Below are 17,784 nucleotides of genomic sequence, written 5' to 3' on the forward strand. Positions count from 1 at the left end.
TAGTCAGCTCAGACTGTCCTTCCCTACACTGAGACACCACCTTGGAGGTATCCTCCAGCCAGCTGTGGTAACTACCCTTAAACTTGTGAATATGTAAAAGTGGTCCTCAGCCATACTGAGCAAGTGATGGAACCTGCAATGTCATTCTTTGCTTTGACTGAGGAGTAACAAACTGTTTGCTAACACAGAAAATGGACTTTTAGAGACATTTACAGTAAGCCCTTTTCTCTCATGTATTAGCTGAGATGCCCATTCCATTAATTTGTAGATGTTTTAAATGTGCAGCAGCACCAGTGTGATTTTCTGGTGGTTTTCTCCTGTCCATCCCTATGTGCAGGCAGAGCAGTCCTCAGCTGGTGAAGGATGACAAACTGTCTGCTTGCTTTGCTTGGAAAGAGGAGCTGGCTACTGTCACTGCCATTGAGGTGGGATAGCTGCTGGTAGGGAAGGAGGAAATTCCTGCCCTGCCCCAGGATATGCAGTTTCCACCCTGTCTGATGTCCCTCAGCAGCAAGAGATGCAGCAACTCCTGTTTTCCAAGGTTGTCCCTATCTCTCCTCATCTCTGCCCCTTTCAAAACAGGGTTGGAGTGACCCCTGCACAGATCATGTGCATTTGGTATATGAAAAAAAATTATATACACTGATTTCTTCTCAGAAAACTTCCCATTGCAGAAAAAAATGTTGTGCCCAAAATTGTAGGTTCACCAAGCCTTTAAATTTGAGATTGGTTATGGAATAAGTTATGCTTTGCATTTTAGAGAGAACTATGGAAAATGAATAATATTATGTAGATATAAGAGAAATTAAAAAAAAAAAACAACAATGAAATATGGGATAATGTTTGCTTTTCAGGATCACAGCTTGTGCCATGACCATGAATAAATACGTGGAGGAAAATGTTTCTCAGAAATCCTACACAACGATAAAATATTTCATGAAGATGCTGAGCAGTGTCAGTGAGACTTTGATCTTCATCTTCATGGGTGTGTCTACAGTTGGGAAGAACCACGAGTGGAACTGGGCCTTTGTTAGCTTCACCCTCCTCTTCTGTTTAATCTGGAGGGCACTGGGTAAGCAAGCCTCAGACTATGGGTCAATATATTTTGCAAGTGAAATGTTTTATCTCTTGTCAAGTAGAAAATGCCAAAACTTAGACATAGACCCATCAGTTTGTAGACTGGTTTTTGTATTAGTAACATGCTCTATATTGCAGGGTCAGCTTCTACCTTTCCCTAAAATGGAACCTAAAAATCAACCTAATCAAATAAAGTCTAAAGTGAGAGGCAGTCTGCTTCTTAATCACAACACATGCATTTAAGTAAACATTTATTTACAAATAAGAAAATTTTGGTTAAAAGAATTTACAGTCATACAGCAGTTAGAAAGGTTGTGGGGGGGTTTTTTGTTTGTGGGTTTATTTTGGTTGGTTTTTGTTTTGTTTTCGTTGGGTTTTTTTCTTTGCTTTTGGTTTTGTTTTTAATTTATGTTTACTAGCTTTGGGATTTTCACAGTCATTGACATAAATAGTATCAAACCAGGGAATGCTGTAATTGAAGTGTAAAGAAAAACCCCCTCCTATAGAATTTACAGTACTAGCTCTTTTACTTAGAGAGCTAAGTGCAGGGCAGGCTGGTAGGTCTTAAATCTGCTCCTCTCCCCAGCTTAATCTCTAATGATTCAGCCCCTGCATATGTAAAGGTGGGTCATGCTCTAATCTGCAGCTCTACATCCAGCTCCCAAGCCTCCTTCCAGAGCAGAAACCTGGATTATTTTCCTACTGCACCTGCAAACCCCACACTCAATACTTTGTGCTGAAAAGCAGCCAATCAGCCTGATTGCCACACAGCTCTTGCCACCAGTGCTTGCTCCCTTCTCCTGCCTTTATGCCTTTACTCCAATCTGCCACATCCCTGGAACCTTTTTTCAAGGTACACCAGCATGCACTGGCATTTCCTCCCTCCATCCCCAGTCCTGCATCCTTCCTGTCTGTGTGAGTAAAATTAAGTGGACTGGAGTTTGCAAGTTTCAAAGCACAGATTAATGGAGGGGACATACCAATTTTCAAAATCACCTCAAAATCTGTTAAAAAGCAATTAGGAGTCTTGGTCTATACTGACACAGAGAATTATTGCTGTTTTAGAGGTGTAGTCCAGCAGATATCTGTCTTGTGGAGATCTATTAGCTGCTTCAGGTCCTAAGTTCAGCTGACCTGAGGTTTTTAGCTCCCTAAATATGTTCAAAATGATGTTACTAAGGCTTTTTAATTTAATATTATGGTATTTCAAGCTGCTGAGTAATGTTTCATTTCTTCAATATTATATATTGAAGAAGCAAATAAAAAGTAAGACGCAAATAGAAGTGTTTTTAAACAAATATTAACATCGTGAGCTAGTTCTGTGTAATTTAAGTTCCATGTTTAACCCCTCCTCTCTGTAATTCTGTTTTTTCCCCTCAGGTGTTTTTGTTCTGACTCAGATCATTAATGTATTCCGGACAATACCTCTCACTTTTAAGGACCAATTTATTATTGCCTATGGAGGTCTCCGAGGAGCAATTTGTTTTTCACTTGTATTTCTGCTTCCTCCTGCTGTGTTTCCCAGGAAGAAATTGTTCATCACTGCTGTTATCGTGGTGATATTCTTTACTGTTTTCATTCAGGTAGTACCTTTCTTCTCCTGGACTTCTGTCTCAGACAGGTTGTTAATAACCCTTGGGTAGAAAAACAAATGTTCTAATTTACTGTAAGGAACATACTTGAAGGTACTTGCCATAGTCATAGTATAAAAAAATGCTATGCATACCACGGGCAGGTAGCAAAAGTATGCCAGATATTAAGTACTTATGCTTACATATAAGTAGTATTAAGTATTTAAGACTAGTGAGGTTGGAGTAGAGACAAAAGATAATCTGGGTACAGCTTCAGCACTAATTCCCTTTTTTGGAATGTTTAAATTTGTGTGTTTGCTCAGGAGTTCAGTGTTGGATATAGTGCACAGTGAGCTAAAGACCCTGAAGGCCCAGACAGGTGAACTGCAGTCTGGCTGTTAGCAAGTGATGCTGCAAAGGTAGAAGTCAGTTAGCTGATTTTAGATGTGACAACTAATATATAATTTAAAATATGGAGATAAATATAATGTGCTATGAGATGCAATTTGATTAATAAAAGAAAAACCTGGCATCATACTTTCATAAGGCAATTTATTTTTTAGAGTAATCTCAATTAAATGGAATATTGTAAAATCTTTGGGGAGGGGGTGACAGAGGAATTTTTAGTGTTACTGCTGATTAAATTGAGGTTTAGGTTGACATTATGATGACTATAAAATGAATGAAGAAGGAGCTGACAGCTCCTCTAGCTTCTCTATTAAATGGAGATAGAAACAAATTTTCTTTTGGGTCAGAAAGGATCTCTGGGGGTCTCTAGTCCAACCCTGTGCTCAAAGAAAGGCCACTTAGCTCATGTTACTCAGGGCCATATGGAGCTGAGTTCTGAATGTGCTGATGGATGGAGATACCCCAGCCCCTCTGGGCACTTGATCAAGTGTTCAATCACCCTGGCCAGGTAATAGGTGATGAGATATTATTAAAGGAATTCCTCAAGGATAAGTTAATACTTTTGTTAATTGACCATGGAACATAAATGTAGGAGTTTCTGTTGCTGATATTTCTTGATGACAGATTTTGAAAAGTGTTCTCAGGGTGACAGTGAGATAAAGCATCCTGTAGAAAGAACTGAGGGACAATATGGAAGGAACAGAATGAAATTGAACACTAATGTGTGCAAAAGTGTTTCTGCAAGGATTTTCGTACTAGGAATTTCTCTTGTGACATGAGAACCTTTGATTTGGGAAAAAAAATAGAAAGGGGAAAAAGATGCAGGAGGACTAGTTGATAATGGGGTAGGTTTTAAGCCAACAGTGCAGTGCAGTGAGGAGAGAAGAAAGGCAAATGTGATCTTAGGACACACTGAGAGAGGCATTTCCACCAGAGCAGAGTGGCATGTTCTGGAGTGATCAGGGACTGGCAAGGCTGTCATGTGAAAGGAGACCAGGATGCCTTGGCCTTAGCAAGATGAAGGAGAAGAGGAGAAGAGATAATTACTGTTTATATGAGGGAGTGAACACTGTTTAAATTAAAAAGACAAATGTTGGCACAAGAACAAAGTGGTACACAGTGACCATGATGCAATTAAGAAGCAGCTTTCTAATTATCAGAACAATAAGGTTCAAGATGAGTGTTCCATTATGAGCAATGGGGCAAAGAAACCTCACTACTTTTGAGATAAAGCTTGATTCATTTATGAAAAGAAATGTGACCTGGGTGTCTGGGATAGTAGGGCCTGATCTCAACACCACAGGAGATTCATTCCTCTCCCCTGTGCCAGTGTACAAGTAAACAAATTATCTCAATTCTTCCACAAATAATTGTTCAAAGCCATTATATTATTCAAGGATAGCCAAAACCTTTTGTTCTTTCTCTGAGAATGGTCAATCAAAGATACATATTTACAAAATACCCTTAGTTTCATGATCATAGATGTCAATAATAGTACTGTTTCCCTATCTTTGAATACCTATTTTGGAAGTAATAACTAAAAAAGAGGACTTTACATATTTATTTTGAAATTGCAGGTTATCAGTTGAACAATTCATGTTTTTTTAACACATAATAAAACTGAAAAAAAAGAGTTTAAAATTACTATTGATGAGATAGGTGATGTATTCCTGATAGGTTCTGTTAGGTTGACCCTCTTGGACCTCTCAGTTCTAGGGTGCCCCTTCATTCCTCCCGTTGCATTAGTGGAGTCTGAGCTCACAAGGACTTCATAGCTAAGTGCAAAACCTGCCAATCAGAATTAATTCACTTTTATAATTATTGTGTTCTTTTTTTCTTCACAGGGAATAACAATTCGCCCACTAGTGGAGTTTCTTGATGTCAAAAGGTCAAACAAAAAGCAGCCTGCTGTCAGTGAAGAGATTTATAACAGGGTATGTTGCAGCCTCTCTACCACAGGTGAAACCCTTGTATAGATGAAATTCCTGGTCATGTTCAGACACACAAGCATTCAGCATCAGTATCATGGAGAGGTTGTACTAGATTTCTTTTTGAATGCTGTAATATGCACAATAATTGTAAAACTTATTTAACTTCTGGCAATTACAGAAATTATTGTTACGTATCATTATTTTGGAATCTCTCACTTTCTTAATTGCTCAGGTCTAGAAGTAAATTAACTTTCTGTAGTTTATTTCACACATGAGATACATGCTATTTTATAATTCAGCTACATCAGGAAATCTTTGGCCTTATTTAATTACATTATATGCATTTGGTTTAATTTAATTAAACAAACGCAAACTTCTCTTAAATACACTTAAACTTACTTAACTCTTACATCATCAGCCTTTTTATGGATATATGTTTGGTAGATGTGTGCCATGCATCTTCTTGAACATATTTCTCCTTGCAGCATACCTGAGGTGGTATGGTTTGATCTTTCAAACCTGAGGAATAGGAAGGGCCACATTTGGAAAAGAAGCCAATATAGGCATCTAAAAGTCTGACCTTTTAGAGCTTACCCTTTGGACATGTCTACCAGGGTTTTTGCCTGAAACTGAGAGACTCCTACAATGGTTCCTGAATTGAAAGCAAACATGCTGCCTCTGGGATCAAGTGTGACCTTAGCTGAACCAATTCAGTTTTTCATAATTGATAACAGACTCAGGAAGAGTGTGTTTCTAATATTAGGTGGACAGGATGCTTTAGGATGATGCAAATTCCTAAAATAGGAGCTCAGGACCTAATGCTGGCTCTCAGTTGTGTCTGTGCATCCTGAGGGGCTGGTGCTGATGTAGGAAGCTTCTGTCCACTGACATTCTCATCTCCACAAAGTCATACTTGCCTCACTATCAAGCCTGGGGAAGTTCCAGGCATAGCAGCAAGTGATTAGTGAATTTCAAGTAAGTGAAAATACGGGAAAAACCTTTAGTTTCAGGCAGGAACTGAGCAAGATTGACATTGAAGAAAATAACAACTAAATTCTGTCCCTTTGTGGCTGTGAGCTAAAGAAGATTCAGGGTGAAAGAAACAGATTCTGTTTTTGAGCTTGGTTTGGACTGCTTTTGGTAAAACTGAAGCATTTTCCTGAACTGTGACTGGTTATTTTTGTTTTAAAGTAAGCTGGAAACTAATAAGGTCTAAGGACAAGCTGAGTGATGTCTATAAGTTTATGTAATGAACCAATGTTTTCCTTTAGTTCTTTGACCATGTGAAGACTGGAATTGAAGATGTGTGTGGACACTGGGGTCACAACTTTTGGAGAGATAAGTAAGAGTTGCATTTGAAACTTTGTTATACAGGAGAGGCTGAAATGGCTCTGCAGCAACAAACAAAGGCTGTTTGGCATCATATTTCATTTTCAGCATCCATTCTTGAAAGTGTATGGTTGTTTTTAGAACATGTGGGTTTCAAAGGAAAAGTAGCAAAACAATGGTTTTTACTAAACCACAAGCAAGTAGAATCTTCATCTGGGAAGAAAGGCAGCCCTGTGATCCCAGGGTGAAGGATGGTACCTTCTGAGGGTGCATGTTTCTGACTGTTGCAGAGCATTTCCTGAGTGTCTGCTGAGCCTTTCATCCCACCCAGCTGTCTTCCTGCAAACCGTATTTCTTAGGGCAGTGAAGAGATGGGTTAATTTCTTATTTGACAGTAAACATACAAAAACTATTTGATTTCCTCTAGAAAGATCAAGGCTGGCATGAGATACATGGGAGATCCTAATGGCAGAGAGCTCCACAGCTCTTGATGGTATTACTTAAGGCTTAGTTAGGAAGATTATCCCTGGCAATACCTGAATAATTCATATTTTTACTTCATCTGCTGAATCACTGTCATCATCATCATTAGGTTGGATCTAATTCCTTTTACACCCAAATGCTTTAGAGCCAATTCCTTTTATGCCCAAATAGCCAAAGCATGGGCACTGCTCACCCCCCTCCAAGAAAAATTTAGTCGTTTTGTACAAGGAGAGAATAGCACCAGCAGGAATGGCTGAGGAGAGCCCTCTCCAAATGAGTTGGGAGCAACAACACAATGAGGGCACTTTCCTGACAGATGTGTGATATGGGTACAACTTTTCTTTACTCAGTCTGGTTCTCCTCTAGTCTACATGAGATCTTTAATGAAAATATTGTAGAGCAAAGGAGAGTTCCACCTCTTCTGACCTTCACACTCAAATTCAAGAATAACTTTAGAATGTCTGGAGGGAAAATATTTTCTGACAAGCAAAAGCAATACCAGCTGCAATCAATATTTTCTCACTAAGCATCCAAGAGGGTGCAGTTGCTTTAGAGAAAGGAAGAACTTCTAAAGTTTTACAAAAGCAGGCTAAAATTTCAAAGAAAAAGCAGTTGATGCAAATTTTGGCCTTTTATTTGTTATTACAGTAAATATTTAATGTTCTTTTTGTCTTGATGAAAACAGAGAATTAAAAATAATATTTTCTAATAACATAGAATACCTAAAAGTTTAAAGTTGCTTCTAGGGAGACTGACTGTTAACACATTAAGCAAAACACAGGTTAAGACAATCTATCTGAAGTAAAGTTGAAATTGACCCTTTCTTAGGTTACTCAGCATTAGGTTGTTAACATAAAGAGGTACATTCCCAGACAATAAAGCCCTTTAAAATTCCATTAACTGCAATATATTGGCTTTCCTTAACTATGCACAGTAAAAATTAACTGGCTGGGCTGGTTTGCCTCATGTACAGGTTTAAAAAGTTCGACAATAAATACCTGCGAAGACTTCTAATCCGTGAGAACCAGCCCAAATCCAGCATTGTTTCTTTGTACAAGAAGCTGGAAATCAAGCATGCCATTGAGATGGCAGAGAGTGGAATGATAAGCAAGGTCCCATCCTCAGTGTCTCTCAGGTAAGCAAGTGATGCCAGCATGGCCAAGCATCTCAGCTGGGACAGGTAATTTATTTCCCAGCCTGGGCTGCAGGCAGGATAATCACTTTGGCTTAGGATACTTTGGGTCCTAATGTCACCAGAGCAGTAAGAGGATGTGAAACAAGAGCCTTTTGCCTGTAGCTTCACATGAAGTGCTGTGTTCTTCCTGGGTGTGTAATTTTCTGGGGCAGCTGCTCACTGGAACATTGATCTGCTGTGCAGAGCACAGGTGGACTTGAACATGTGCCTGCCAGCCTGCTGAGAATAGCTACAAGGGGAGCCTGAGGGGCATTTTGAATGGTGCCTAATAAAATGGACACATTATTGTAATTTTAATCCCATTTTGTGTCTAAACATGGATTCAAATGAAATCAAGATTTCATTTCTACCTGTTATATTTTCATCTATTACTTGGTTGTTTTGAAATGTTTTTTCCACCTTCAACCAAGGGAATAATTCAAATGTCATTCCTGACCATTAGAATAAAGACACTCTCTCTGTCTCCCTCTCTCTTTCTTCCTCTCCTTATATTTTCCATTTTTTTTATTCTGCCACAGTGACTATCATGAAGGAAAGATAAAGCCCCTTTCTCCCACTGAAATGGAAAACATGAGAGAAATATTAACAAAGAATCTCTACCAAATACGACATCGAGTAAGGATGAACTTTTGCCTACATTAATATCCCACTTCTCTTGTAATAGACTGATTATCTTCCTAACACATCTTTGAGCTAGTACATCTGCTCTATCATATAATAACAAGTAATGCTCTTATTTGCCTCTGTTGCTTTGAGTCCATATCCTGTCATATGTTCAGTAGCATATTCACATTCCTTTGTGTAAATACTTGCTTGATCATATACTATTGATAAGGCTTAATGTTTTTGTCTTATAACTTCTGATGTACCTACAGTATTAAAGTAGGATCATAGGTACCAGTTCAACTCAACATTGTCTACTTGTATCAGTATGTTGGTCACTCCATGATATGGGATTAGATTTCCTATTTGCTTCCAGTTGTAAAGTTGTTTGTATTAAAAGCAGAGGTGATGAACTGGAAAAACAGTGAAATAAAAGCAAAAGGACATTTCACATTTATCCTCCTGTGGCTAAGTAGTTTGATTGCCTGAGTACTTGGAAAACATTCAAAAATTGAGCAAGCTTCAGCTTGCTGGAGGTAAAAATTATTTCCCTCTAGGGGACTCATCACTTTCAAATGTGTCCTCTACTGACATACTGACCAAGCTACTACAGAGTGGGGGTAAACATAGTATTAAACCAGCTTTTTCCATTTTGTCTTTCATTCTAAATATCAGCAGGTTTAAAAAAAATGAACCAAAACCAACAAAAAAACCCCAGGTGGTTGTGAAGCAAATGAATAAAAATATTCTTGGCATAATTATTGTTCTTAATCATCTGCAATATGATCCTGTTCACAAGGATTGATGATGCTTATTAAAGCAAAAAGCCTGTTTTTCCCTGCTCATATAGTCCAACACACTTGACATCATGCTTTCCAGGCTGTGATCACTGCTTTTCTCTTTCAGACAATGTCCTACAACCGGCACAGCCTGGCTGCAGATGCAGGTGAAAAGCAGGCCAAGGAAATTCTGATCCGTCGCCGGCACAGCCTTAGGGAGAGCCTGAGGAAAACAAACAGCCTGTCAAGGGAGAGACCGGTACTTGCATTTTCTAATGATTTTTTTTTTTTTGAATGCTTGTTTGTTTTTTTTAATTTTAGTTTTATTGAAAGCAGCTCTTTGTAGCTAACTGTCATGAAGAAAAAACAATCCTCAGACATGCAGGAAAAAATCTTGAATTTGGAAGACAAGTGCACATGTAATATCACACACCTTGAGTTCCACACATGAGCCCCTTAATTTGTGTTGACACCTTCAGTAAAGCTTCAGTCTTGCAAAATATGATAGGAGTATGATCTGTGCCATAATTTCACCTCATGTGATGAGAGTGGGATATGCTGCTATAATTTTACCTCAGAGAAGCTGGACAGGCTCTCTACACAATGTAGGTATGATCAGTATTCTCTATCAGTATTTTGATGAAGTGTGGATTATTAAAGGTTAAAACATTACTTTGAGATAGAAAAGCTATTTAAGACAAGATCCAAAATATAGGAGAGAACTTTTGACCACATCAGTCAGAGCAAACTCTTCCCTTGAAAAAATATTATATGCTCTATCATAGAATGTAGTCAGACCTTCAGATTTTGACATTGGTTAGGAAAACTCCTTCCACTGACAAGGATTGCTGTGGCATGATAATATCTGGCTGTCTGAGGCAATCCTGCAATTGTAACCAAGTGTGGAATGGAGCACACTAATTAGGCAGGGAAACATCCTTTGGGTCATATCAGGTATCAAGGAAATTAGCCATCCTATGAATATGTATTTTCATGTTACAGGAATTCTTATGACTGCTGTCTTCATTGACTGAGGCTGGAAAAATGTCTCCAAAAGGGCTGTGCCTCATAGGTGATCATTACCAGAGCTACTGTGGTGTTAATTATGACATGACTGTTCCTGAATGATTTTTTTCCCCTCTCAACCACAGTTACATATGTTATCTTTTCATACAATTAAATTATTTACTGTGTCGAATAGTGAGGAGACCCAGCCGGACTTTTGGGGCAGGGAGAGAAAAAGTATGCCTGATAACTTTTTAAAACACACTGGCTATAATTTTAAGAATAATTATCCTTGGATAAATCCTCCACAGAGAGAAGAGGAGAAAGAGGAAAATAATAAAAATCCAAAGAGTAAAACTCTCTAAGGGAAAATAAATTTCCTTTCAGGTTCCCTTTGGGTCTGCCACAAATAATGGTATGAGCAGAGGAGAGCTGGTAGACTGTAAAGATTTTAAAATTTTTGTAGCAAATATAAGTAAGGATGTCCTTGAGAAACTTTTTAATTTAAAAAAAAGCAACTTGTCCTGGAAAGTACCTCACATGTTTAAAGGCTCCCAGAGCCTTTAAGTGTTAGTCTGAGGAAAACAAAGATTTTATGCCCTGAACTGGTAAATGATCATGCTGGTGCCTAACTTCCTCATCAACTTCAGTGTGACTAGTCAACTGTTTAAAGTCATTTATATGTATAAAGTGCTTGCAGGATCAGAATACAGATTAGTTCTTGAGCCCAAGCTTCATTTTTGCAGCTGATTTATAAAAAGTTTTGAACAAGTTTTAAACATGGAGCTGCATGAAATGTCATGCTTGCAGCATTTGCCTTCCTTAGGAAAACCTGTGCAGGTAAGGTTGAGGTTAGAGACCATACATTTATTAACTCTGATCTTAGAGGGCATATCACTAGGCTTTCATTTGATTAAACTGCTTGAGATTATTCAGTCTTTACCTTAGTTAGCACGGACTTCAGCCAGCAATCAGCACTGAATGTGTAGCAAAAGATCACATATTAGTTAATCTGAAACTACTCTCCAGCCCTTTAGCTACATAAACCTGTTCCAGCCTCAGCTGGGTATCTTGACATGCATTATGCAGGTGCACTAGGCTGCAGTGACTTAAAATGTTTTGGTTTTCTTTGCATGCAGGCTGCAGCAAACACAAAAAGATTTCTTTCACTTCCTAAAAACACTAAACTCCCAGAGAAACTACGAGTGAGAAATAAAACATCTTCCAGAGGTAATGAATTTTTTCTGCTTTTTTCTTATGTGCTGTAGTCATTTTGCTTACATAGAAGGAAGGTTTTTCCAGGCATGATGTAGAGAAATCAGTGAATTAGAGCATTTAAAGCAGTGTCCTAAAGCAGAAAAGTGAATGTAGAGAAATGCCTGACAGCAGGGTTTTGTGGGGCTTTCTCACTTCCTATTCTATACTGGCATAGTCCTCCCAGCACATCTCATGTCAGCAAGCAGCAGCCTGCTGCACTTTTGCACCAGGAACACTGCTATGGCTCATTCTCCTTATCTTTATTCCATAATCCAGATATACCTCCTGGATTATGAGCCTATTTGGTTCTTTTCTCTCAGGGGTCAGGGTATAGGACACTGCTCTGAGAAGCAAACCAGAGAAGGTAATGAGATCTAGTAGTTTATAGTTCTCATGAAGAACTCAACTTGCTGTGGTGTACAACTAAATTGTTAATTGTTTTCCTCTGCCTAAACTTGCAGATGTTTTATATTGTAGTTCTTGAGTTGTAACAAAAAAAAAAAAAGAAAGAAATTAAAAATCTGTTGAAGCACAAATATTTGATGGGAAAATTTTGCCCAATTCTATATATTACTGCTGATTGTTAATGGTTTCATTACCATGCTAATATCATACTTGAAAGCATTTTCTTTCATGACAAGTTGTCATCAAGTTCTCTTGCTGGGAGGACAAAATCTCTGCAGAGTTGCAAAAATTTCCTGATCTCCACCTCAATTAGTTTTTCACTATTCCCAATTAATTTAGCAATAGTTTGTTTTTGTGTTTTAATAATATATTTGCTCTCCTGAGTGTAGGATGCCTTTTATTCCGTAGTTAGTCTGCAGAGGTCACCTACTGTCACCTAGAATTAAAGAGAAAATATGCCTCCAGATTATTCAATTGTCAAAAAATATATTATTTGACACATTTAGAAGGGAAAAAGCCTGAAAACACAGTCTGATGAAGACCTTCCTTGATATATAATTATCTGGGTGAATGGACAATAACGTGGTGATATGTTTTGTTGACCCCTTCCTCACCTTTTTAAAAGAAATAACATGAAGGCTACTAATCTAAGTTATTCTTATGACAGTTGCACCATACACAGTTGTTTACTTTGATATATTTAAATCATCATATTTGATTTAAGTCTAAGAACAAATCTGAGGCATTCATAAACCATTGTCCAAATTATTATCAAATGATTCAAGTGTGAAAGTTTTGATGAAGATGTTAATTTTTTTTTAAAGAAGTCTGCTGGGGAAAAATATATGCACATGTGCACATCCAGACAATCTCCAGCTTGGTTTACCTGGCAATGATCATTTAAGGGCATTCCTTAAACAATTATGGTAGTTTTCCATAGAGCATATTCTACATTACTGTTAGTGGAAGAATCTGCAGCTCTTGCAACCTATGATATTTGCCCTGTTGATTCTGTTTCATGTCTTACATTCATCCTTATTAAGGATGGGGTATTTCCACCCATCTGTACATTGACCTTGAGAGATCCTTTGCTTGGTAGAGTATTGATTCTCCTTTTTCAAAATCAAGTTTCTAGAGCCCCTGTACATGTTGTACTCTGGAAATGCCTCTCAGCTTAGATTTCATGAGATGTGAGGCTGAGAAATCTACTTTTGGTATCCTGCTTGGATGTAAGAAGGGACCCTAAGCTCAGAGAGAAGCAGGTTTTTTTCTGTCCAGAGAACAGGAAATTTCCCAGAACTGGGGGAATGTTACTTGAATCAAGGGAGCACTTGGCAATCAAGGAGCAGCTGAGTGAGGCCTTTCTAAAAATTACACTTTTGAGGGTAGGGATGTTTTAAAGTCAAATCTATCCCCTATTTTGGCAGAATTAAGAGGTTGTTACTGTGTCTAATCAAAGCACTGAATATAGAAAAACATGGGGAAAGTTTATTCTATGGCTGCAAGGGCTCAGTGTGCTGTTACTCAAATATTCCTGAAACAGTTATATCTACACCTAAAACTATACTTTTGTTTTCAATTAACAGTGGGTGACAGCAGTGACTCTGAGTTGGATGCTGCTACCACAGTGCTCAATCTAAGGCCAAGAGCAGGGAAAATCCTGAGAGACCAGAGACTGAGACCACAGAGGCCACTGCCTGAGTTTAGGATGGAGTGGAAGAACGAAGTTGACGGGAGCCAGGACGGACGAGGAGAGCAGCAGGAGCCAAGCACCTTGCCTCAGCCATCCATTGGGTTCAGGCAGCCACTGCTGACAAGACCAAGATTTGGCACTTTGAGCAGGGAAGATTTGACTGCAGAGCATGGCTCAGCCAGACCTATGCCACCACCACGGTTAGTCAGGCAGGCATCGCAAGGGGACAGGCAGAGAAACAGGCCTGAGAACCAGCCCTACTAAACACAGCCAAAGGAGAACTGTTGGTAATAAACCATGGACATATTGAATGAGGATTCTAAACTATCTGATCAGACTATGGGATCCATTAATGTAACAAAACAAGCCTCAATCTGGGTCTAACCACTTCCATTTGAGTCAACTCCATTACCTAAGTGAAAGGAATACTGGAGCAGTTGCAAAGTTGAAGACATAAAAAAATATATATCTCTTTTATAAATAACTCAAGGCAAAGCTTTAATTTAATTACATTATTTCCACTGTTAAAATAGTATGGAAATGTGCCTTATCACATCATCTCTCATGGAACCAACTTCCAAAGGTTCAATATCCACTTTTCCATTTAAATCCTTGCTGAAAAGTCCAGTGATGAACGAATTCTTAAAAATACCCCCAAAATTGTGTATAGTTTCAGATTTTATTTATAATCAACAATACTTGTTTTAACCAGAAATTCAACATGAATAACACTGAAAATTGCACAATGCACCTATCATATATACTTCAAAAGAAGATATAATATATTCCTGAAGCCTAGTTTGTTTGAAGACTTCTGATGCAGAAAAAAAGGAAGAAGAAACAAGCTGTAGGGGCAGAATTGCAGATACAGCTTATAAAAAGGGACTTGCAACGAAGACCTGACTAGCTTGAATTTTTACTTTCTGAATTTTTGGCAATATGTTACCTTTGAAAGGTACTAAGGAACACCAAAGAAAAACTGAACTACCTTGGATTTCACTTATGTCAGCAGGAACTGAGAGCACTTAGCAGGACACCAGAAGGCCTAAAACCAGAAAACTTCAAATGGATAAATGACATTGTGAATCAAAATTGCTTTTTTGCACCTTAGGTACTTGGTTGCAATGTAATGCAAACACAGCAGTAGAATAGTTGCAGAGTACTGCACATAGACAAAGAGAGCAGTCTCCTGTTTGAGTCAGGGACCACTGAGACTTAAGAAAGCTCATTCAACTCATGCTTGTGACCCTGGTTAATTTGTTTTACTTTTTGTTTCCTCATCTGTAAAAGGTGAAAGATAATATTTTCTTTGTCTGAGCTATGCACTCCAAGGAACAAAAGTGTTCCATCTAATTTGTTTTTACAGAAAAGTAGCACAGTGGGGCCCTGGAATCAGCTGAAGTCACTGTGCACCTTAATAACATGGACTTCTTGATCCTAGCATGAATGGCTGCCATTTGAGGGCATATGGGAAGGGAGGGTGCATTAAAATAAATGATAGTTAACTGTAGCTCTCAGGAATTTGCACTTTCTGTCCCACTGAATCTCAGTACTGAGCTTGCTTTAGCACAGATACACATTTCACTATAATGCAGAAATAATTTTCTTTCTATTTGTTACAAAATTGATAACTTTCATTGAAGAATGTACACTGTGAAATCATAACTTTTCTCTTTCATTAGCACATTTCTAAATCTGTGGGCAATAAGATTAATTTTTTTTAATTTAAGTTTGTTTTGAAAGAACTATTAAAAATCAGAGTTTCCTTTTAAAACCACAAAGTAGATTTCTTTCAAATGTGCATGGGTGGGGGTTGATAAATGGGTCTGTAAGATTTTCCTTCTTCTAAAAACATTTAAAAAATATTTATTTCATGTATGAATTTGAAATATCAAACCTTCCTAAATTCTTTCCTTAGCACAGGTCTTTTAGTCTTTTTCCTCTGTTCCAGCTATGGAAAATTCTGCTGTGTGGAAAATTCAAAGTCTAAGCTGCAGAGGAATGGCTGTGTGAGCCCTGTAAACCTCAGTCAAATGTTCATGGCTAGTCTCAATGAATCATTATTGTGGAAATCAATACTGAGATATCCTTTAATGATCACCTCCTGTATGGAAATAAAATTGGGTTCAAACAAAGCCAGCGAGTTTTAAAAACAAATTTAAAGTTGTCTTTCTTTAACAGGAAAGTACTTTCATCTGTACAATTGTCAGGGAATGCTATGTCACTGCATTATTTGGATCATTTTTGAATTAGAAAAAAGCCTCGAGTTTTGATTTCAGTTTTGAGACATCCTCCTTACAGAGCAGACTGTTTAGATTAGCTGTTTTATATTAGGCCAATCTGAAATCTGACCAAATAAATAAATGTGAAACGTTGCACATCAACATTTAGTTTACTCTGTGGAGTTTTCTTCTTTGTGTGCTGGTAATCACCAAGCACTTGGCTTCTATCTGGGGAGAGCTACTTTTCAAGTTTTTTTCAAACAGTTGTTATTTTTTATGGCACAATTTTAAATAATGAATGCAGGTTTCAGGAACTTTACTGCTGTGCTGGTTGCCCATTAATGCAGGGCATGCTCACATTATTTGTGCTTAAAGTGGTGCCCCATAGTACAAGCACATCAAATTGAAGGTCATTTTTATGAATATGGTCTTAAGCTCTTGGTGCTCCAAAACATGATAGCATGTTTTTGCCTTTCCAAAGCACTTGCAAATCCACAGAATACAAGCATCAAGGCACATCTCCAGCATGGTCACATTGTGAAGCAGAATTGCAAATCTCCTGGGACTCTGTGTCATTGTAAGTACCCTCTACCTTCCTCACTTCTGCTCTTCCCACCCTTTTCAGGCTCTTTTCCATTACTGCTGAATCAGAGCCCTGCCATGTCTGGGAACTGATTTCCAGATGCTCTCCTTTTCAGTAGCAATGACAGCAGCAGGTGACATAGGTGTTGATTCAGGTAGCCCTTATCATTCAGCTCTTGCCCTGGTTTGGGTCAGAGGTTGATCTTTTTTTCCCTCCCTTTTTTTTTTTTTTTTTTTTCTCTCCTGCAAAGGAAAAACATGTGAGCACTTTTCTGAGCCTGCAGAGGAGTCACATCCTTCATATCATATGAGAGTTTGTCTGCTGGAGAATGAAATGCCCAATAAATCTGTCCTCGAGCACCATCTGATGGGGAAAGTCATGTATTGACTGAGGACAACTTTCCTTGCTTTTTCAAGAAAACCAGATCTTCAACAGTGACTGGGAAACTTGCCAAAGCCACATACAAATGTTTTGTTTCCAGATGACTCCCCAGTACACTCTGTAGTACAGATATCTTAATGCATTTTTTTTATGAAGAAAGTCCAGTTTTAAGGACAGTGGAAAATAGAGTTCCACTCTGAATTAGGGTTTTTAGGATTTCCCCTTCAGCTGCTGAGAGGCCTATAAATTGAAATAGGATAAGAAAGAATGTAGAACAAGGCCTACAGGAGATAGACACCCAGTTACCTTTTTTAGGCAAATACTTGAAAAAAAACCCAAGAAAAATCTGCCCAAAGGGCTAAAATTTTAAGGGCTGCCCTGCTTTTTACTAAAGTATAATGCAAATTCCACTGAAACCAGTTAAAGAAGAAAACCTTGCTGCATAACAATTTAAAAATTTGAGAATATCCTTCTGTACTAAAGCCACATAGAAATCACATGGAAAAACAAAGTTAAAATTTTTGCCAAAATAACATGCCTGCTGTTATGAAGGGTATCTTGGGCTCTCTGGAAGCAAACAACACTGCATCCTGCACCAACTTTTTCAAGAGCTGCCAAGTCCACCAATTGCAAACATCAGCTGACACTACAAGAAATGCTGGTCACCATTTCCAAAATTGTCCAAGCTCTGTCAACATCCCTGAACCTCTAAAGAAAAGATGAAAGATTTTGAAATTGGACGTTGGAATGCTTTTTGTACCACAAGAGCTCTGATCCAATAAAAATATCATGTTAATGTGCATAAACATGGCACCCTAATTGCCACAAGTTTTGTTTCAAAAAGTAGTATTTTGCCATGAAA

The 17,784-nt window shown here is 38.2% G+C and overlaps 1 protein-coding gene across 1 annotated transcript in view; it reads left to right on the forward strand.

The window, feature by feature from the left end:
- SLC9A2 (solute carrier family 9 member A2) overlaps nucleotides 1-14,541 on the forward strand; it is a 32,004-nt gene extending 17,463 nt beyond the window's left edge. Inside the window, exons 4-12 of the mRNA XM_079314698.1 lie at nucleotides 855-1,072; nucleotides 2,458-2,660; nucleotides 4,901-4,990; nucleotides 6,259-6,329; nucleotides 7,773-7,934; nucleotides 8,513-8,609; nucleotides 9,504-9,635; nucleotides 11,521-11,611; nucleotides 13,630-14,541. Of these exons, the coding sequence (XP_079170824.1) occupies nucleotides 855-1,072; nucleotides 2,458-2,660; nucleotides 4,901-4,990; nucleotides 6,259-6,329; nucleotides 7,773-7,934; nucleotides 8,513-8,609; nucleotides 9,504-9,635; nucleotides 11,521-11,611; nucleotides 13,630-14,000 (1,435 nt within the window). The 3' untranslated portion in view covers nucleotides 14,001-14,541. The remainder of the gene's footprint in view (nucleotides 1-854; nucleotides 1,073-2,457; nucleotides 2,661-4,900; nucleotides 4,991-6,258; nucleotides 6,330-7,772; nucleotides 7,935-8,512; nucleotides 8,610-9,503; nucleotides 9,636-11,520; nucleotides 11,612-13,629) is intronic.
- The last annotated feature ends 3,243 nt before the right edge of the window (nucleotides 14,542-17,784 follow it).

The sequence above is a fragment of the Erithacus rubecula genome (genome assembly GCF_903797595.1).
Source record: "Erithacus rubecula genome assembly, chromosome: 1".
Classification (NCBI taxonomy): domain Eukaryota; kingdom Metazoa; phylum Chordata; class Aves; order Passeriformes; family Muscicapidae; genus Erithacus; species Erithacus rubecula.